This window comes from Uranotaenia lowii, chromosome 2 (genome assembly GCF_029784155.1).
Source record: "Uranotaenia lowii strain MFRU-FL chromosome 2, ASM2978415v1, whole genome shotgun sequence".
Classification (NCBI taxonomy): domain Eukaryota; kingdom Metazoa; phylum Arthropoda; class Insecta; order Diptera; family Culicidae; genus Uranotaenia; species Uranotaenia lowii.
This window is the reverse complement of record NC_073692.1, coordinates 355,671,348-355,694,560: the sequence shown is the minus strand read 5'-3', so window position 1 is coordinate 355,694,560 and position 23,213 is coordinate 355,671,348. Positions and strand designations below refer to the sequence as shown.

Sequence of the window (23,213 nt, the reverse complement as noted above, 5' to 3'; positions counted from 1 at the left end):
CAGGTGTTATGCTGTGACACATTTTTTATGCCTTTTTAAGACTTATTTACACTTTTGGTGGCTAACAGTAATCACTGATTTTTCATTTCATTCGGAAGACTTTATACATGTAATTTTCTTAATTTCTTTTCGATAAATAACTTTTTCCTAACTACACAATTTTCCTATGACACCTTTTTCTTTGTTTTTCTATATAAAATATTGTTCCCAAGTAGTTTCGGAGGCCTTGCAGTCTGTAATTAAATAAAAACATACATTAGCAAAGTGAGGTTTTTGAAAACAGTTGAATTACTATTATTATTATATATTAAATGCAATTTTAACACTTATGGAAAAATAAATAATTTGGAGAAAAAAAATTATATATAAGTTGCAGTGTTTGCCTTTAATAATTTAAAAAAAAAGTTTAATTTCAGTATGCATGTGAAAAAAAACAAAACAAATGCTGACTCAAAAACAAAGACAAACAAAAAAAACTTCGGTTAAGTACATTACACACTAACATTGCAATTTTTTACTAAAACTTATTCCATACATTTAGAAGATGTTTTGCTTGAACCACTGCAGAGAAAATTATTTAATAATCTACACAGTAAGATTAGCACCACAACAGTAATACAGAGGACTTTCTTACCAGATAATGTGTTCCTTTTGTTTGAACTTGTTACAACAATATGGGCATTACTAGAGCGACTGTATTACCGAACATGGTCCGTTAGGTGCCACTTCTGGTTAAAGCTTCTTTTGGTAACAGCTTTGCTGATGGGTTTGCTGTTGACGGATGTAGTTTACTGGAAGTAAAAAAGTGGAATGCTTGAGTTGTGTTTAATGGTTTAGTGAAGATTTCAGTTCTGTGCCTAGCGTTTTAGTTAGACTTCATAATTTATATCGTTTTTAGGATACATTTGTGAATTAAAAAGCAATTTCAAAATTACAAATTACATTCAATTGTCTAAAATTATTGCTACCACCAAACAATAGTTACTTCAAAGATAGACAACTAAATGATGAAGTAGATCATACGAATTGAACATTTCAACCCTATAAGTTGATTATAAAAGCCATACATGAAATTCAAAAACACTCTTCGAGTTGGTAAGCAATATTCTAGAAAATAATATCCCAAGTGGTGGCCTAAAGTAATGTGTTTGACGTGGTATGGTCTGTATCAGAAACCGATTCCAATACTATAAATTCAGGCGTATTCAGAATGAAGTCTTCCACACTGATACTGGTCCCGTCAGTATATTTTTTAATAAACATTGGGAAATATATCATCTATAGATAGTCTTTGTGAATCGGAAAAATAACTAAATTGAATCTATCAAAAAGAACTATTGTTTCGAATTAAAAAAAATTGAAATCTTAAATGATGAAAATTGCTCTGATGGCTCAAGAACGTTCGCATAAGCACCTATGCTTTTTAGAAACAAATCAAAATAGCAACTTACATTCATAATAACTATGGCCAACCCTGGCCGTAGTATTCTGGTCGCAAACGGTTGAATTAAGCCCATTAACGGTCTAGTTGACTGGCCCATTAGCAACATCACGGAACGCTAAAAATTAAATGGAATCCTTGTGTTAGGGTGAAACATCGAACTTCGTTTGCTGGGATCGAACACTTCCGGAACGTTTCGGCAGTCGATCCGTTTCGGTGTTGCACATGGGTCGGTAACAACATCTTGAACTTTGGCTTCACTTCCGGAAGATGTTACAGCGGTGACGTGTGTGGGAGGGATGGGAAGTTCCTTGAGCGGACACGTGTGATGCACACTACCGCTGCGGCCGGATGACTTAGCGCAAATTCTGTAACTCGGGATGATCGCTCAGCTTTTTTGATAAAAAAATTATTACTGCTGAAAAGACACTGAACATCACTGTTACCTATAGGCGATTCTAAATAAAAACTGCCGGTACTGCTCGCAGCAGATTCAAAGAGATCCGTAAAAAATATTGATCCTGAAATAAGTATTAGGTACAAATAAAAAGGTTAGTCAGTTTGTAAAGATAATCAAATGGTTCACTCACCAGAAACGGAATCAAATTATCGCTCGCCTTCGAGAACACTTTCGATCCACTACACCCAAAGGAATTTTGAAATTAATTCTACGGGATTTTTCACGTAGATTAAGCTTTTGTGGCATCTCGTCGATTCTACGTGCGTCCTGTTGTTACTACTTTAATTCCCCACAACTTTTTCATGAATTTCACGTAAAAAAGATGGATGACTTGAAATCCAATTTGATAATTTTTTACTGAGCGGGAAAGAAATTTTCATGGGTAAATTCCTATAAGAAAAAAGCCGTCATTTTTTGATAGTGTCTATTTTGACTTGGCGAGAAAATCAGAAGTGTAGCATAATAATATTATCAATTTTTCAGCATAATTATGTGTATTTCCCGTGTATTTGAATCACGAATGCTAGTGAAAATGCCTCCCATTTTTTCAAACAGCCGTCCGTAAACAAAAAGAGTTGGTTCCGGAATGCTGAATCGCTACGGGGCGGAGAAGGTTAGTAGTTCTTTTTTATTTTTTTTATTTTTTTGAAGAGTTCCCTCCGGGCAGCTGGCTGTATTGAATCATGATTGGATTGTGTTGGCTTGTAGGCCGATATTTGATTTCGAAACTACCGCAGCTACTTGGATGTAACGTCCTCGGCCGGCTCCCCAGAAGCTTCGTTGTTTAGTTGACTTCTTCTCGTCGGGTTCGAATAATTTCGTTAATTTTATTTTTAGGTTCAAAACAACAAAAGGAAGCATCCTATTTAGAACGATTATCAGATGAGGATTTATGTATTTAACATCAAGAAACGCGATACAATCAGCTGGAGATTTACCGCAAGCAGAAAAGTGGAAGGAAAATGGGTCAGCTCCGGTTTTAGCAAAAGAATAATGAGCTCTACCAACTATCCGAACGCACCGCTCGGAATCCGGATGGCTAGTTACAGAACAGGAAAGGATACGTTTCGAATTAGGACTGTGTAAGTTTTTACTTTTTTATGCTGGTTTGAAATGTTTTTACCAACTGCAGTTTTTATTTTAGCTCAAAACTTCTGTTGAGAAGATGTGAATTCGCCCGACTGTTGCTCGATTATCAAGCCGTTGTTGCGCTCTGCTGCAACTACGTCATGCATTGCCAGGGAGCAAAGTTTTTCGTTCCTGCAAAGCCCAGCTGGAATAGGAGGTGGCAAATTCCTCTAGATTGCAACTATCGGTTAGTTAGATTACAGCAGTGGAGAACTACATAATTTTAATAGACTTTTCTGCTTTATCTTACAGAACCAGCAACAAACTTGGTGGGAACAACATAAGCAGCGACAACAAATATATTATACACCCTGCACCATCGTTTCAACGACGACCAAGGATTGGTGGCTATGTCTAAGGAGGAAAACCGGAACAGCAAAAACATGGTGGCCTTGGAACAATATTTACTCATACAGTAAGTTTTTGTAATTAGGCATAATGTTTTGTTAAGTAGTGATTTATTGTATGTTAATTTAGTCGGTTGTGTGCGTAATAAACAATTCAAAATAAATTTTATTTCGATTTTCAATTATTGAGAAAGGCCGTTTGAATAACTGAAATAATAATAAATAAAAGAAACGATAGAGCTGACTATAATGAAACCTCAATGCTAAACCAATTTCACGTAATTTTCATCGTCAAACACCGTTAGAATAAAAACCAATTCACGTAAATTGAACGTGAACATCAATTCTTATAGGTGCGCTTTTACATATTTTTTTCGTAGCATCTACGTGAAAATCAATTGGATAAAAATCATGTAGTTTTTCACGTAGCCGCTACGTGCAGATTATTTTGGGTGTAGTAAACAAAAACTTTTGTTTACATTTTTTGCGATGCATGTTTGGATCAGTGACACTCTATGTATGTCCAATACGATTGTTATGTTTGAAATGAGCTCAGCTTAAGCAATTAATGTCTCGATTAATTTCCATAATTTTTTGTACAGAATTGAATCAAATTTTAAGTTACGGTAAAAGCGTTCCTTGAAAGGACAATAATTTGCTCAATAGAATGCTCTTATGTTCTGTGAAAACAACATTGTTAACGAACTGTTTAGAAGTTTGTGCCTTCTTAAAACAGGCTTTTAAGAAGCTTAATTTCAGCGGGCTTTCCCCGTCCAAAGAAAAACAAAAAGGAACGTGACAAATTTGAAGCTTGGATTATAAGTTTTAATAATGTGATTCATTTTTTCCATTTTTTTCCGTTTTGCTCGCGTTGATTCGATCCTGCAGCTTGAATATTCAACTAAATACAAGGTTATTGGTTTGAGAAGCGAAGATATTCACTTAATTATTTTACAGTGATTTTGAATTTTAACACTTATTCATCGTAAGCTATTTACTGGAGTTAATAATAGATTCACTAAAATCCGTTTCAATCCAAGATGTACATCAGTTTGATGGAATTTTCAGCGCTAAACAAAGTTATTGCCGTTTTTTGAAGAAACATTACATGATATGTTTCGCTTTTGCAGACTACCTAATATGATTTAGACAAACGCTGTTAATATGTTTTAATATTCTTTAGTGTTGATTAAATATAACAACTATAACAACAACTATAAAGATAGTAGAAAAAACTGACGAATGATAAAAAAATTTAAAAATTTAATTACAAATACAAACAAAAGATTGAAAATGACAAAGCTAACTAAGAACTTATGTAAAATCATAAATGTAATCAAAATAGCGAATATTTACAACAATTGACAAAAGGTACTAAGTGCTCCTAAAACATGATAAAAAATAGCAATGGTTGAAAATTTGTAATATATAACGTCAATTACAATAACAATGGTTTTATTATGCAAATATTTAAAAGAAAGTTGAGAAAAAACCGTTTGATTTTGACAACACATTTTTTCAAGTCTTCATCTACAAGCATAGGTGTAACTTCAGATTTCGAAATAATGATACCTTAATGATGCCTATTTTTGCAATCACTGAAAAATCAATACTAGAAATGCGCGCTCTATGCCGGCAACAAACAAATAAACAAATAAATTTGCTTTTTGTGTTCAGTTAGATTAAATTTTGAACATTTAAATAAAATTGATTTTTCATCACAGAAAATCGAACCAAATCATGCTTTCATTTTGATCTCACTTTTCCGCCTTATCGTGATAAATGAAACCTTAATGATACCTTGTTTTGATATCTTGGAAAAAACGAAATCAAATAATGCTTTCATTTTGGTCTCAATGCCTTATTTAAGTATTGATTTGGCATCAAATTTCAATATATTGATGCTTTAATGAAACCTAATTTTGCCATTGGGAGAAATGCGATACTAAATATTGCTATCAATTTGGCATTGATAGCTCATTTTGGTTACTGCTTGCTATCGATTCAGGCATCAAAGTCTACTCGGGAAAGCGTTTATTAAATGGGTAATTTGTACACCCATCTTGTGAAAAGTGGTTTTAGCTAACTCCAAATGATGTTTTTGGGATGCGTTTGAAGGAATAAATTGAAGTGTAGTGATATTTGCGAATTAAAGTGGGATGGCCTTAATATCAAGCCAAATTTGGAATCAGAAGGTTTGAAAAGAGGTTGAGATGAAAATTAATTAAAGCAGGCGAGTCGAGAGGATCCTTTTCTAGCGAGTTGAGAGGAAAGCTTAAAATCAACAGGCGAGTTGAGAGGACAGCTTAAGCGTTGGATAAGAATTTCAAGCGAGTTGAGAGGACAGCTTGAGCTTGGAAGGTGAGTTGGGAGGACCACCTGAGCGGATTGCCGCGAATTTCAAGCGATTTTTTAGGACAGCTTAAAATTAATAGGCGAGTTGTGAGGACAGCCTAAGTGTTTTAATTACAATTTTCAGCAAGTTGAGAGGACAGCTTGAGACCGGAAGGCAAGTTAGGAGGACCGCCTGAGCACATTAACTCGAATTTCAAGTTAGTTGAGGAGACTGCTTGATGAGAGGAAAAAATTTAAGCGAAATGAGAGGACAGCTTGGCACCTTAAAGCAAGTTGAAAATCAAACTCATGCGTGTGAAGAAGACAGCTTGGTGAGAAAGAAAACACAAGCGAGTTTAGGGGACAGCTTGTCATAAATTATTTAAAAGAAACACCTTGAAGCGAGTTGAGATAGCAAATTGGTGAAAATGAAAACTCAAGGCAGTTGAAGATATTTTGAAACATGGTTTTAAAAAATCCTTTGGTAAAAGTTGAGATGACAGTTTGTTGTTTCAACTGAAGTGGACAGCTTGCAATTCTGACGAAATGAGCGGAGAAAAAATTATTAAAATTATGATACGAGCTGTAAATGAAACTAGAGAATACGTTGCGAGCATGTTGTATTTCTTTTAAGTATATAGGACAGTTGGAAAATTTAAAAAAAAAACTGGAGTATAACTAGAGTACTGTGCCAAATTCAAGTCAAGCAATTTGTTAGAATAGCTTGGGATAAGAATAAATCGTACGAAAAATCGAAAGAACACTTGAATTTGTATAATGATATGTCTCACTCGTTATTTGAAGTAAAACAGAGATAGAACCATGATTTTAGAAAACAGAAACATATTTATTAAAATTACCTTACTGTTGAATTATGGTCAATACAATATGCCTTGGGAGCTAGTCGATGAATATAAGTGATTGCACCTTGCGTAGAAAGTGAGAAAATCGAGTTAAACATTTCTTTAAATGGTTGGATTTAAATACCAAAACAAAAGTTTCTCAACATAGCAATAAAAGCTCCTAACTATTCGATGATATTTCTTTCTCTCATGACAATTGGATGCAAATCCTTTAAATGTCTGAAAAGTTTTTCTAAACTTATTGCGGAAATATTGCGATTAGATATCATATAGCCAAACTTCACCTTTTAATGAAGTTCAACATTTGAATACTATATAGTAGATATGTTCAAATTAACTTGGAGATACTTTTTTTACAACCATTTATTTTTAAAATAGGTTTATTACATTTTGTTGAGGATAGGAGGGGGATGTGTGCAGGGATTTAACCTACACTTGGTCATTCGACTCGAGCATACACGCGAGTCGGCCAGTCGATCAGCCTCGAAAGTCCTTGAAAATTGCTAATTTAAATCATTAATAAAGCTTCAAAATAAATAACTTCACGTTGTAAACTCCATGTTTTTATAACAATAAAATCTGCCTAATTCTAATGCAACCAAAAAATTAAACGAAATCATCCGAACTAGAAATATACAGGTGTTCGGAAACAGCAATTTTTCTTAGTTTTTCCAATCTAACTCGTTCTTGTTTGAATATTTGAGTGACGATTTTGAGTGACTCAAAACTCTTTCGAACATATTTTGCTTGAATAAGCTCGGCCTGAAAACATATCGTTAAAAAACTGAAAATTTTGAATAAATTTTTTTTTTTTATTTTGAACCCTTCTAACTTTTTTCAGTTAGCTTCTACGATGTTGACGTCTTCAACAAAATTATTTTTTACAATCTAAAAACTTTCTAAAGACATAATTGCTCGGAAATGAAAATTATAAAAAATCATTTTTCAATCTCATTGCTAGATGATTGAATCATTTTTATCAAAAGCTCATTTTAAAGTGCTTTAAATGTATCTAAAATGTCCCGAAGACACGTTGGTTCTAAATCGCTCCTTTCTGGCGTAAACAATTTTGATCACCTTTTAACATAGTTTTCTCCAGTGTGTCGCAGGGAGAGAAAATGTAACTCAACTTTAGTTCATAGAATCGACCTATGTATGTTTGAACCATAGTCAAAGCAGCACTTCAGTGGCAATCCTCAACTTTGAGTTTGAATGGGCAATCTCAAAACTAAGTTCTGACAGGCATACTCAAAACTAAACTCGACAACCGAACTCCAATTTGAAACGCTAAAACAAATTTAACGACTATGTTTTGGGAGAGGAAGACCTAAAGAGGAATGAATGACTTAAATCGAAATACCTACCTCTCTAAAAACCTGCCATGGCACTAGTCCGACGATGTTGAGATAGCAGAACTGGGGCTAGGACAGGAACAACCAGAATCCAAAAGGCTTTGAAATTAAAAGAAAGATATGTCTTAATAAACAGGTCTGGTTACTACGCACTGTTGCTATGGAAAACTAGAATTGTTATCATAGGGTATCATGGGTTGCTACTCCTTCGACAGACGATTTTCCCTCCAATCAGAACTTTTAAACGACTTTATGGAGGCTTCAGACTTAACGACTTTCCAAAGGCTTTTCGATGATCCGACAACCTTCCATGAGCTCCGGTTCGAGGACTTTCTTTGACTCGACTCTATTCCTCAGGCTTGGAACCTTTCCTTAGGCTCGACGTATTTCCATCTGGATATCGGCTTAACGTTAGAACGGCGATCCGATGATATTTCAATGAGTTCTGGTCCGACTCTTCAATGTCTACTCGTTTCAATGACCTCTCTGTTGATTCCTAGTCCAACCTCCTTATTTGGACTTCATCTCGACAATTTTCCAATAACTCCCGCTGCGTAAATCTCAGAGTTAATCCGACTGGAAGACCTTTGATGCGCTCCGACTCGAGCTCCAGAACTGTTGGAGGGTTGTCGGACTGGAGCTGAAGACATGATGAGTCTCGACCAATAGCTCCAAGCCTTCAACCTCTCTGTGGCTCCGACTCAACTTTCCAATGGCTTCTCAACTCTCGGTTCAATGACCTCTCTCTCAATGACCGGATTCCTAGTCCAACGACCTTCTTTGGACTCCATCTCGACAATTTCCAATACCTCCCGTTCCGTATACCTCTGAGTGACTCCGACTCGGAGACCTTTTATGCGCTCCGACTCGAGCTCCAGAGCTGTTGGACGGTTGTCGGAGTTAAGCTGAAGACATGATGAATCGTCAATTGTCGCCAACACAGAAGGCAGATGAAGCAGTCGATTTTGGTCATATATTTGTTCAGATTGGGTCTAGAGTGTCCTTCACCGGAAATTTCACTTTCGAAATTCCCGACAATTCTCGGGAATCTCCGGGAAATAAACCGTAAAATGGACACTCTTATTGGGTCAGATTTAGGTGTTTCTTATCAATTCCTAACAGCAGAGCCAAATTTAAGCTCCTGAATCTAAATCGATTTGATAAATAAGGAACGCATGAAAGTTAATTCATACAGGGAGTTTGAGTAAAGGTTTTTTCTTGTTCAAAGCTTGCAGAACTGCTGCGTAGCCAAATATATTTCTCATGAGGAAAATACTAATATAACCATAGAAGACAAGGAATGACCCTATTATGCTGCTCCGATAAACTTCCATGTTATGCAAAGCAGAACATCGGTTATCGGATGGAAAAATCTCTACCGGATAAAAACTATCTCTTCAATGGATAATAAAGTGCCACAAAAGATCGGCATATAATAAAAAGATCAAACTTAGCTAATAATGTTACGCAACAATCCGGAACAAACAAATAAGCTGAACCAAAATGAGATGGAAAAAAAAGGCAACGGAAATCAGGACACAACAAAAAATAATAACGAACTGGTTGAGGACCGGCTTCGGCGGCACAGCACACAATACCACAAAAACCACACCAGAACAAATTGAACCCAAGGAAAGGATTAGTGGGAACACGAAAAAAAGCTTCCCTCGGAAGGGTATTTGTATGTCTATCGGGTGTCCTCGCGAGCTTTATTTGAAAACTAAGTAGAAAAATGGCGGGAATGATTTCATTCTTGGAGCTATTTTTTCTTAGGTGAAAAACTTTTAGTCAGAATTAGTTTCGACACGAGAATATTACTTAGTCCTTTACCCTAAGTTTCTGTGGCTCACTGACAACTACTATAATGAACTTCATTTCGTTTTTTCCCTCCTCTGTCACTATCTTGTGACAAGGTGTCGCTCCCAGGTGTCAACTTGACAGCTTGTTTCTAGGAATCGAAAACCATCAGAATGGCTTTATTATAGGTACCAAAAATACTAGTGGATCACCCACGTTTAGACTAATCAATCTACCCAAAACAAAAAGGAATATCAACAAAATGGATGCAAAAAAAAATTGACGGTCGCCAAAAATAACCTCTTCGCACACAACCACAGACCAATGGAATTCGCAAATTTTACGACTCGCAACAGTTCCAAACGATAAAGTTTGGGTCTCTGTGTGTAGGGGGTGTATGTGGTCGATGTTGCAAATTCAGCAACTGTCAAATGGAACGCAACCAACTACCGAATAACGATGACCAATCGATTGAGGTTGTCCAGCTAAGAAGTGAGGAAGGGGAAACACATGATTCAGGACCAGAAGTGACTGGAAATTTAATTTCGAGCACCTACCTACCACCTCCTGTTGCTGTCTTTTGCTAAACGGGAAGCGATTCTGATTTCATTTTTTTTGCGTTGCTGGAAAAGTGAGGTGTGTTCTCATAAATTTTTTTTCAAACAGAACACTTACAGTCGAATATTTCTTCCTTGAGAAACTCCTGCTTAAAAAGAATTAGAAAAAAAACATACAACAGTTAAAATTAAAAATAGTCCTGTAGTTTTTGATATTTTTAATGTACAGAGATTGTAAAGTTTTTTTCATAAATAAAATTATCAAAGTTCCACGTTTTAAAAAAATAAACAAACAATTATCAACAAGTCGCAGCACAAAAAAGACACCCATAAAAAGCAAACCGATGATAAAAATAAAAACATTCTTGTCTCGGGACTGGATTTTTGGAAGAAGGTTTGCCTTGTTGGGTTCATTTGCATGTTCTGCTGGACTGTTGAATTCGGCGAATTTCCGAGAAATTCTCTTCATTCATGAGAATTGATTAATGGCGAACAGGATACGCCTGTGTTTGGGATTTTTATCGCGTGAGTCATTTCGGCAAAAAAGATCGAAGTACCTTTTCATTAGAAAGTCAATCAAGGTGGTCCTTTATCGTAAAAATTCAAACTCCCTAAATGTTGAATTGTTATGTAAATTGTTGAGTCATTGATTTAATTAGCTAATTAAAGTAATGAAAACGATGTTTGCGTTAGAAGTTCATCATAACTTGTATCATGGGACTTGACATTAACTTCACTTTGAGAAGTATCTTAGGGAGCGCAAATTTCCAAGAAATCTTGAAGGTTTTCATAGACCTTGCATGAAGCAATAGCTGTTTAGCATTGATGCAATAAAAACTGGTTAGATTCTGATGAATCACTAAAAGCTGGTTCAACTAGGCTTGAAATATCTATATCATAGAACGGTATGCAGCATTAGACTGAGTCGATTCGGGGAATTTTTATATTTCTCAAACTCTAGAGTCTTGGAAGCTCAGTTTTGATCTCATCCATGATTTTTTGCACAATTTTAAAGTAAGGTTTGAATGAATAAATTTGAACATTCATGTTTGTATGGGAAAGTTGAATATTTTGTACTGATGAACCAAGATCATTTTTGTTCCCTCTATGAATCCGAGCCTGATAATGAGTTCTGTGCCAGTTGCTAAATTCTTTAAAGGAAATTTTCAGCTGAACAACTTTATCGAAGACCATAACTTCGTGTCTATTAGGTAAAAATGCTATAAGCAGTTAAACAGGGGTATGTCTATTGGCATTGAAAATCAATCAATTCAACTGATATCACTGCTTGTACTTAGCGAGGTATTACATGACTGCTTTGAGAATACTTTGGAATACTTCGATAGGCACAAGCAGTGATGACATTTGAATTGATTGATTTTCAATGCAAAGATATACCCCTATTCAACTGCTAATACCTTTTTTTTCTAATATGATACGAAGTTACGACCTTCAACAAAGATTATCATCGGAAAAATTTCTTTAGAGAATTTATAAATTGGCCGAAAAGCCACTACCAGGTTCGGTTTCACAGAAGAAGCAAAAATTATGTAGATTTTTCAGTACAAAATATTCAATTTTCCCAAAGCAAACCTTAAAGTTAAAATTTGCTTATGTAAACGTTACACAAAAATTCTGCAAAAAAATCATTGATGAGTTTTGAACCATAACGAAGATTTTCGACCTCAGGGTTTGAGAAATTCAAACCCAAAAATGACTCGGTCTCATGGGCACCTTACCCAGCATTCATTGGATCGGCCTGGCTTTCAAAACTTTGTCAGGAGGAGTCACGAGACACTCGAGTATTTAATTAATTTGGCGCTACCTAAGCTTTGAGTGCTTTCAAGCAGACTCTTGTTTTTATTTCAAGAAGTATGGAAGGTCTCCTGGGAACAGTAAGACTATATCAAACTATCAATTTAAAATCGTTAAAAAAATCACGGAAGCACAATCACATGAAAATAAAAATTATATTTTTACAGTAAGTCAACTATTCGTAAGTGGATATGACTTCTATAAAAAAAAAATACTTCCAAACATTTTCAATATGAAATACAAAACAAATCAATTGCCTCTCACTTTTTTTTATCTAATTTGTGCCAGATCGGATCACGGGAAGGGGTCGCTCAACGAGCCTAAAGCTTGTATGGGATTTTGAGACATTTTGTTCGGGAGAAACATGAAAAACTTTTCATCAATCACTGTAGTTCTCTTTTGACGATTTCTTTTGAAATTGTTTTTTTTTTCTTGAAGTCCATATTATGACAAATATTTCATCCGAAGACTGCATTTCGATAAGAGTTGAGGCAAGACTGGAAACCTGCCTGGTGCCCGCTAAAGAGTTCTTTTTGCTGTCCATTGCGTAATTTTTTCAAAATATTTACCCGCTAGCGGTTCCAATATTTTTCGCACGATTTGACCACCGTATTTTGTTTATTCTTACGGCGAGTAGCTTTTTTATCTTGCAGAAATGAAGTCAGGTCTGTCTATAAGTCAGCTAGACAAGCCAGTAGAATAAATTCTTTTTGTCACTTCCTTAATCGAAATTTTTTGTTTGCGCTTGATAAAATCTCTAACATTCCCTACCTCCATGGAATCATTCATCTGCACTTCATAAACAGTGAAATTTGGAATGAATTAGCTTACCATTAAACCCTCTAGGACTCCATGAACGATTCCAGCTGTTTTTACACTACACTATTAAGAAGCTTTACTGAAAGTTTCACAAATTTCCATTCATGCATACGGAATTTATTCACAAAACAAAATGTTGCATTTGTTTTTCCAATACACACCTTAGAGTAAGTTTTTCTAGCCAGATTTAAACTATCAATGCAAATTATTCAAATTTTCAAAAGTGAAATTTATTCATTTAAATATTGTGGTTTGACCTTAACATTTTTATTTTTAGGGAAGATTACACGTTTCTTTATCTGCAAATATTTTTCATAAAAATAAATTCCATAATTGAAATCCTGTAGCATGTATTTCTTAAATTTAATATATTCAACACTTATTTTTCAAATAATTTTTTTTTTAAACAAAAACGCACTGGCTTTGGTCACAAATTTGGAATTTTTTAATCGAAATAACAATCAAAGTTATATATCTGCGATTACTTGCAATTTGGATTCCTCGACGAAATGGTTCTCTTTATAATATCAATTAATTCAAGAGCTGAATCTGGGATCTGTTTCCGAGTTTCATAACGATTTTTAAAATGTACAAAAAGACTATTTCTGAGTTTAGATTTCAGATTACAATTTGTATATGAGCCAAGAATTGGAATTTGTTTCAGAGCTCTCAATCATCATCTACTATTTTTAATTTTGATATTTTGGGTTTCAACCTTAATTTTTTTTTTATTCTTAAATATTTTTTCCGACCGGGATGATTTTAAGGTTATGTAATGGCTTTTCGGTCTTTTCGGTAAGTGATTAAAACACTTTTATTTGTGCTTCATCCAACGTTTCAAATACTATGTATTCTTTCTCAAGGAACTAAAATTGAATAAAGAAGCATAAAACATATTACTAATGATTAACAATTTAATATTAATCACTTACTCGGACATAAGTATTATCGTCCAACAGATCCGCTCCTATAGCGTTCATTGATCGTTTTAATCACTTACCGATAAGACCGAAAAGCCATTACATAACCTTTATTTTTAATCAGAAAAACGGATCAGAATAAAAATAAAATCATGGATACAATTTTTAAATGATATGCATTACAAAATTTGAATTCCGATTTCAAGACACTTTTTAAATTCCATTTTCTTATGATGATACGATGATATGATGAACTAGAAATGCGAAATATTAGAACAGAAATACAATTTTGATGCACCCGTCATAACATTGCGCACATTTTCAGAGCGGGAATTTCCCGAATGGTTTGATAGAAATCTCATTGCTTTGTACAAACAGAAAAAGAAGTCATACAATCGAATGAAGAGAAGCCATTTGCAGGATGATCAAGAAAATTATAAAGTGATCTTCGGCCTCTTCAAAGAGGCCCACCGAGAGGCTTACTCGGCTTACATTGCGAGAGTCGAACGGGAAATTAAGTCCAACCCAAAGCAATTTTGGAAATTTGTCAACTCGAAAAAGAAGAATAAAAGAAAATTAACGAACGTGAAGTATCAAAACAATATGTCGACGGACTCACAAAGTACAGCGCAGCTTTTTGCAGAGTTTTTCAAAACGAACTATCAAACAACGGAAGCTTCCGGTCGAATAATGGTGCCCATCGATCCTGTCATACACGATATTTGTTTGACCTTAGAGGAAATAGAGTCAGGTTTGAATAGGCTAGATGCAGGTAAATCATCTGGTCCTGACGGAATACCAAACAGATTTTTAAAGGCTTTTTGCAATGAGTTGGCACGTCCTTTGGCTCTTTTGTTCAATTCATCGTTACGTTCGGGATTATTCCCGTTTGTTTGGAAATTGTCGCGAGTTACTCCCATCCACAAAAAGGGATCCAGAAACATTGCAGAAAATTACAGGGGTGTAGCAATATTATCTGCTTTGCCAAAAATTTTTGAGAAGTTGGTTTATCATCGGCTATATCCAGCGGTAGAGAATAGAATTTCGCCCCATCAGCACGGATTCTTCAGAAAAAGATCGGTGGTCACAAATCTTTGCGAGTTCACCACACGCGTATTGGATTGGATGGTCAAGGGATTCCAAGTGGACTGCATCTACACCGACATGTCGAAGGCCTTTGATGTAGCAGGAATCAACGAAATTTTGGATGCATCAGCGCGAATTGGTATTGGAGGTAACATCCTACCCTGGATCGAGTCTTATTTGGTGAATAGACAACAGTACGTGTCTGTAAATTCTGTGTGCTCGGCACCCTTTGAAACGTCTTCCGGAGTGCCTCAAGGCAGTCACTTGGGACCTTTGCTATTCATTCTTCTAATGAATAATTTGCCGGACTCCCTTTCGGATGCTTTCGTACTGATTTACGCAGATGACGTGAAATTATTTTTACCAGTAAAAAGGATAGAAGATAGTAGAAAACTTCAGAACGATTTGAATGTGTTCTCTGAGTTTATAATCAGAAACAAGCTGAAAGTAAACAATTCCAAATGCGCAGCAATATCTTTTACAAGAAGCAGTACACCGATCCAGTTTACGTATTCTCTAAGCGGCGAAAGTATTGCAAGAGTTACCTGCATTAAGGATTTAGGCATCAAATTGGATTCTGGATTGAGTTTCAGGGATCACATCAGCAGTGTAGTAGCAGATGGGCTTGCTTTGTTCGGAGTCGTGAGACGTTTCGCTGGAGAATTGAAGGACCCATACACCATCAAAAGTTTATACGTTAGCTTAGTGCGATCGAGGTTTGATTTCGCCAGTACAGTTTGGAGGCCTATGTACCAAACACACATAAACCGAATGGAAGCTGTTCAGAAGCGTTTCGTCAAATTTGCAGTGAGGAATCTTGCCTGGGGAGAGAGTTTACCGGAATATAAACATTTATGTTATCTGCTAGATTTGGACCTGTTAGAAAGTCGGCACCGCATAAATGATTTAACCTTTTTTCTTAAGGTAGATAGAGGCTTGGTGGACTCAACGTTTTTATGTTCCCGCTTGACAGCGAACACTAGCACTTTGACATTGAGGCGACGCAGGCGTTATGCGCTTGACCATCGCAGGACGAATTACAGCCGCAACGAACCAGCTTTCCGTTTTATGAGGGAGGTGAATAATATTAACGGTGTAATAGATCTTAATTTAAGCATCCCGACAATCAAGAAGCTCTATGTGTTATATTTAAGAAATCAACTCTATGTAAGATAATTTTAAGTAGTTCGGATGACGGGCTCGGCCCATATATCCTTAATAAATAATAATAATATGGATATGAGTTCAATTTAATTTTAAATTTAATAATCAAAAAATGGATTTACATCAACAAATGAAAAACATTTGAAAACCTGTAACCGAAATCTGAATTTGGGATAAGCTTAGGAGATTTTGGCACCATCTGGGTGTTAAGATTGCTACCCTTGGTTATCTTACTAAATCTCAAAACTTTGATTAAGAATTCAAATTTTGAGTGCTTGCTTTTTTTGGACCCCCCCCCCTTTTTTTGGTTATCCCCAAACACCACCGCCCTCCCCCTTTTTCCTACGGCTATGATATGAGTATATCAAAAATAAAATATAAACTAGAAAGAATTTACAGAGAGTAAAATTTATCTAGATTCCAACTAGAACAGTGAGTTCTCATGACATATTTCAAGATTTAAAATAATTTTTAATCAAATGACACACGATGTGTAAAAATCACAAAAATCTGAATTTGGATCAAAATCAATTAGAGGAGATAAGGGCATAATGGCAACCTTAAGAACCATAGAAAACAACTATAATATGTGAGTTACATCATTGTTTCGTGTTCAGAAATTAAAAAACTTAGCTTCCTAACTGGCTGAAACTTAAAAAAAATAGATAACAACTTCTCGTCAGATGTAAACTAATCAAGCTGTAGCTCTGTAATTAAGTTTACATTAATCGAGTTGAATTTGCTGCTAGATTCTACGACAGAACATGCTCATCATGCCTCGATTGATAATGCTCTGTTCGCCCCGAGCTAATTCAATTTAAGTAAAAACGTGTTCTAAAATTGATTAAAGTTAAAAATGAAAAATTTAATTATGGTGAAAATTGATGCAGTGCGCATCTTATAGATTAAGATGATTTGACGATCATAAGAGCTTATTTTCCGGTGCTCAAAAATTATAATATTTTCGTCACTGGTGAACCTAGTTGGTTTTTTTTATTAGTATTTCTGTGAAAATGATAAGGAGATTTCTTGTTTTGCTGAAATATTAATAGTATAGAAGTACGAAACTAGTGCTCATGAAAATTCATTTAAGAAAGTGCGTAGTTTTCTAATAAAAAGAGGAGTGCTTACTATTCCCCGGGTGCTCGTTATGCCCTTACATCCCCTAGTTAACAAAAATGCTTTAGGGTGCCAACATTTTTAATAAGTGGGCCAAATTTAAGAAATGAGATTGGCTGGCAGGCCAAAGAAAACACAAATTGCTCTGGAGTGTTAAAAAAAACAAATAATAATAGATTTTTTAAAACGCTATAAATAATATTTGCCTAAGTCACATCGATTATAGACTCATCTTAATAAATCATCATTTTTGTTACTTGTATATTTTTTTCCAATTTTGCTCCATTTGAAAAATAGTACAGATATTACGCCATACGAAATGAATTATCCCTCCCAACTTATGTATGATCTTCATTGTTTTCAAGGGATTTAAAAGCTCGTCGGTTTATTCATCACAGAAATGTCAAATCGTGTGACTACATTAGAGATTAAGTCAATTTTATGGTTCTTAAATATAAAAAAAGTGATCTCATATTTTCCAAAGTTCTCAAGTTTAACGGTATCCTCAGAAAAAATTGATTAACAAATAAAAAAAAACCGCAAAATGGAATGGATGAAAAAAAGTAACGTTCACAAGCTTTTGACATTCAAAACAATAATTGTTTTAACGTATTTAAGTTATATCATAAGTAATCTAATTTTTCAAAGTTCTGACCACAACCTCAACCTAATCCAACTCTTTTAAAATTTTACAGTATCTCGATTTGACAAGTGTATTGGGAAAGCCTTCTATAAACAGGATAAAGACTTGCGAAACTATAACGATTGGGAAAAAAATCAGCAATATTCTCGAACTTATTAGAGACTTTTAGAGAAGTTTTAAGTTATCAAGACAAAGCGAAGGTCAAAATCTAGAAATAAAATTGGCAACACTTTACTCAAGTTCAAATCGTGCACGCTAAAATAAAATTAGTGAAAAGTGGTGTTATAGAGTTTCATTCTCTGGTCATAAAATGAAGAAAAAGAAGAAGGATAAAGAGACGAATTTGATTGTTTTATAATCATTGCACCTTTTTCAAGTTAAAATTTGGCTAAAAAAAGTCGTTCTTCTGAGAGTACCAAACCGGATCTAGTTAAATTCTATTACCCAACTGCAAAATCCGTCTAGTTTTTTATTATTTATGTTCATGAATATTCGCGTTGTCGACTAAAAACATATTTGGATTTGGTTTAATTTTCATAAATAAACCCTTTTTAGTTAAACCTTAGCAAAAAAAAATACAAATTTTAAAATTTACAAATTTACGAAGTTGTTGGAATGAAATTCAAGCTACAAATGGTTGAAGTACTTCGCATGCCTCATCCACTAAAATCGCAAGAGCCCTGCGGTACGTTCCAAACAAAATGCTTAATCTAACAGGAATTATTTTCTCGGAGGATGAAGTTAAAGCAGCGATATCAAAGCTAAAACCGTCTTCAGCTGTAGGACCTGATGGAATTCCGTCTAATATTTTGAAAAATTGTGTTGAGGCTATGTTGAATGCACTGTCAGCTATCATCAACCTGTCCAGGAAGAAGTCGTTTATGTTCCCGGTTCACGAGAAAAGTAATAAGCACGACATAACGAATTACAGGGGAATCACTTCCCTCTGTGCCTGTTCTAAGGTGCTGGAAATCCTGGTGTCACAGAGACTTTTTAATGCCGCTAAGTCGTACATTTCTGTTGATCAACACGGGTTTTACCCGGGACGTTCGACGAACACAAACTTGTTGGAGTTCTCTTCATTCTGCATTCGCACTATGGAAAAAGGTGGTCAAGTTGACACAGTGTATACTGATCTTAAGGCTGCCTTTGATCGTATTGACCATCGTTTGCTCTTCGCAAAACTACGACACCTTGGACTCGAAGAAGGACTCATTCTCTGGTTTGAATCGTTCTTGACGAATCGTTCTCTTACTGTCCGTCTCGGAAATGCCGAGTCCCATGTGTTCCAGAATAACTCAGGAGTACCACAAGGAAGCAACATCGGACCTCTTCTATTCTGCACCTACTACAACGGCATAACATACGCTCTTCCGTCGGGGTGTAGAATGTTGTATACTGATGACCTGAAAATTTATCGGAAAATCGAAAGCTACAGCGACTGCTTAGAATTGCAGCAAATGTTGAGTATATTTCTTAAGTGGTGTAATTTGAATTGCTTAACGGTCAGTGTGGCGAAATGTAACGTGATAAGCTTTACACGGAAAAGGAATCCTCTGACTTGGAATTACACTCTTCATGAACGAGTTTCCGTTGTGAAAGTCTTAGGTGTGCTTCTGGATTTCAAAATAACTTTTGAAAACCAATTGAATCATGTTGTAGCAAAAGCAAACAGAAATTTGGGATTTATGCTGCGAACCACCAAGGAATTCACAAATCTACGTTGCCTACGAACACTTTATTGTGCTTTAGTGCGCTCGCACCTTGAATCAGCGACTGTCGTCTGGTGCCCCAGCCACGATACCTGGATCAGGAGAATCGAATCCGTGCAATCGAAATTTACCCGCTCAGCACTTCGGATTTACCCCTGGCCAGTTTTGGGAGAATCTCCCACGTACCTGCAACGATGTTCCTGGTTTAAACTGGACAGCCTCGCTGACCGACGTGAATTCCTGAAGGCGGCGTTTGTTGGAAAGTTGCTGCTCGGTGCTATCGATGCACCAAACATCCTTGAAAGAATTGATTTCAACGTGATACCTAGACGACTGAGAACCAAAGTTGCCGAAATCACAAAAAAATCTGTATTATCACAGAATTTTAAGCAAAATTTTGTCACAGAATCTGTGTCACAGAATCTGTGTCACAGAACACAGAATTTTTAGAATTTTAACAGAATTCTCAGATTTTCTAAATTTTGTATAGATTTCCAAAATTAGAAATTTTTATATCACTTTTGACTTTTTATTTTTGACTGTATATCATAAAAATATGAAAACAAGGTAATGTCAAACGATTTTTTCCTATCAAAACTGTAAGTATTTATCAATTTGTTGATGTTTCACATGAATTCTGCAATGAATTTCGTGAAACTAGCATCACAGAAAACCGTCACAGAATTTTAGGTTGATATCACAGAATTCGAGATTTTTTTTTGTCAAAAACACAATATTTTTTTCGGCAACCTTGCTGAGAACGTGAGAATTTCTTCGGCTTGGTTTTCATCGAACGGTCTATGGTCAGAACGAGCCTATTCGTGCCATGTATGCAGTATTCAATGATGTATATAGTGAATTTGATTTTAATTTGTCCAGTGATACATTTGTGAACCGCTTACGAGCTACAATGCTAAGTTAATTTTTGTTTTGTACAGCGTTTTTAAGTTAGCTTCTATTTTGTTAATCCATTAGTGCTAGTTTTGCCTCCTGATAACAGTTGTATCGTTTATGTAATCTTCTTAGATGGGTTTTTTTTGCCTAGTGCTTTTCCCATCACATCCATTTAGACTTTCGGTCCGATGGATTAAATAAATAAACAATAAACAATAAACAATAAACAAGTTGTTGTAAAAATATAATTTTAATTGTGATGTTGATATGATTCGGTGATCTTTTTACGATTTTCAAACAATTTTTGAAAAGACATACACCGTCTTAGCCGACTTAGGCTTTACAGACTGAATAAATGACTTGGACAACTTAAGATAAACTTTTAACACCCAGTACCGAGATGGGAATCGAACCCATGCCATCAGTGGACCAGCGACTACCGTCTTACCACGCTAACCACTCGACCATCGAGACGTACACTATCCTTCTACCCAAATTCCTCAATATTAAAACTAGAGTCCGCATGAATGCCGTTTATACCAATCGGAAAACATTGAAAAATGTGTGATGGAATTCACCGTACAATTTTTATAATCGAAAAATTTTAATTATAATTGTTATTTTATTCTGTGACGGTAACCTTTTTTGTAAAATTATATGAGTTCCTCAGAGCAAAAGGGGTATAAGTGTTAAATTGATCGATTATGAGTAAATATTGCCGAACGATTCTCAATGTTCCAAATTATATTTTCTGATTTTTTCAGATATTCAAAATTATATTCGCATACTTTTAAGTTCGCAAAAGAATTATAAAAGTTCGAAAAATGTATGACAAATGGCCAAACCCAACAATTTAAAAGCGTGTTTTCTTGAAATTAGTGTTTATACACTTTTACCCCCTTGGCTTAAATCAATTCAAAGAAGATTTCCAGATCTTTGTTTTGAATTTAGTTATTGTAGATTTAGATATTTTTATTCAAATGATACATGCAGACCAAGAAAAATGTTCAATTCTTAGGATATGGTTTGGTTTTTACCAAAGAAGCTTTACGGGCCACGATGTCATACCACAAAAACTATTTGTGAACATCCATTTTCGCGAAAAGGCAATCTTTTCTCGAATGAAACAAGTCTGCGACTTCGGTCATAAAAAAAAACAGTAACATAAACATTATCTACTCACCACCTCCAAAAAAAACCATTAAGACGCTAAAAATTTGTCAGAACTTTGAAGTGCTAATTAAAATCGTTGACAACCATCTAGCAAAGGCGATATTCAAGCAGTACCGTAAAACGGGGTAACATTGATCACTGGGTCAGCTTTGATCAGCATGAAATTTTTCCACATAATCATCAATAACTAGGTGCATAAACATTTTTCTACGTTTAAAAACCTATAATTTGAGTTTCAAATTGGGAGAAAGTTGGTTTGTTTTTTGAAAATTTCAAATGTAAATAAAAATGTAATTTCAAATGCTTGAAATTTCTTCTTTTTCAAAGGCTCGCAAACAAACACCCTTCCTGATGAAATCAAAGCATTTAGAAGGTTGATTTATGTGAGAAGTCGACTTTTTTCCTTGGTAAATGTATAGTTTTGGTGTAGTTTTTGTTGTATATTGAGGTAAATTTTTAATATTTGAAACACAGGGACATTTTCAAAGAGTAAGCCAGTCAAGGACAAAAGGTGAAGTTTGAAGGGCGAGGGCCTAGGGAATTAAATGAAGGCAAAATTTCTTTTTTTTTTTTGTATGTAGTTAAACTTTTATTTGTAGTATAAATTTTGCCCCTTAATGTATGCAGCATCATTGTCCACCTTTCGATTTTAATATTGATGTTCGGCCTCAACACATTAAGGACCGCGATGTTGTTTTTTTCTGGACCGCGAAGAAATCTAAACCAAGAACCACCGAAATTCAGTATTGTATATCTCAGAATTCACTAGCCAAAAGTTTCAAATTTAGTATCTTTGAGAAAGTGCTGTGTTCAATTTTGTAGAGTTTCAAAGTTAATTTAAAATCATTTGAGAAAGAAAACTCGTTAAAACCGTCAAAATAGGGACTGCACAATGTTACCCCAAAGCATCAGATTCTAAACAAAGACGAAATTGATTTTAAAATCAAATTTAAAATAGTCTATTAAATTTTGCAACCATGTTTTACGTTCATAGGAGTCCAGTACTGGTTTTAAAAATATGGAACATGCCACATTCCCCATAACAGAAAAAATGATCAAAAAATATTTAAAAAAAATAAAGATTAATCTTACCCCGAATTACGGTACAAATAAGTTCCCTATGTTTGTTGTCGATGAACAGCAACAAATCCCGTTTGTCACTCAGACCAAATTAAGAACGGAAAGTGTTTACCTTTTGGCAAACTTATTAAAGTGCCCCTCAAGGTTGTTTTTTGTTCAATAAGAGCTAAATGGAACCGGTTTGACATGGAATTTATTTTAACGTGGGATAGGTTGATTGTTGATGAGTAATTTAAGACAAACATTTTCAAAATCTTCATGGAAAAATACTATAATTTTAAATTTCATCTCTAGGCTTAGTTTATCGGTGTTACCAATCGCTCAGCACTCATATGTGTACACCACAACAAATTGAACTTCGTACCGTCTCGGCTATGATGTAAGCCGTCTCGATGCACTGTTTAGCGGTGTCATATTCTATTAAAACTAGCACATGGCGGCAAAGCAAAAACATCCTGCCATATTAAAACAAACCTCGCTGCACTTGTCAGCTTTTAAACTGGGCTTGC

General features: G+C 35.2%; 2 protein-coding genes across 3 annotated transcripts in view; both read left to right on the top strand.

Annotated features, from left to right (window-relative positions):
• The window catches only part of LOC129746219 (polyamine-transporting ATPase 13A3), a 70,225-nt gene that overhangs the window by 8,704 nt on the left and 38,308 nt on the right, over positions 1-23,213 (top strand). The window lies entirely within an intron of this gene.
• On the top strand, positions 349-3,669 carry LOC129746221 (uncharacterized). 2 transcript variants are annotated; one of them, XR_008737268.1, is made up of 4 exons: positions 349-2,514; positions 2,739-2,983; positions 3,046-3,216; positions 3,282-3,669. XR_008737268.1 is itself a non-coding variant. In XM_055739782.1 (3 exons), the coding sequence occupies exons 1-3, from the start codon at positions 2,784-2,786 to the stop codon at positions 3,385-3,387; spliced, it is 477 nt and encodes a 158-aa protein (XP_055595757.1). In that variant the 5' UTR covers positions 2,575-2,783; the 3' UTR covers positions 3,388-3,669. The 2 variants fall into 2 exon arrangements, 1 of the variants encoding a protein (XP_055595757.1); XM_055739782.1 differs by lacking the exon at positions 349-2,514 and having other exon boundaries at positions 2,575-2,983.

Coding starts and splice junctions, on each gene's coding strand:
- LOC129746221 (XM_055739782.1), top strand. CDS start 2,784: ATGAGGATTTATGTATTTAACATCAAGAAACGCGATACAATCAGCTGG. Junction 2,984..3,045: donor ACGTTTCGAATTAGGACTGT/GTAAGTTTTTAC, acceptor TTTTTATTTTAG/CTCAAAACTTCTGTTGAGAA. Junction 3,217..3,281: donor CCTCTAGATTGCAACTATCG/GTTAGTTAGATT, acceptor TTTATCTTACAG/AACCAGCAACAAACTTGGTG.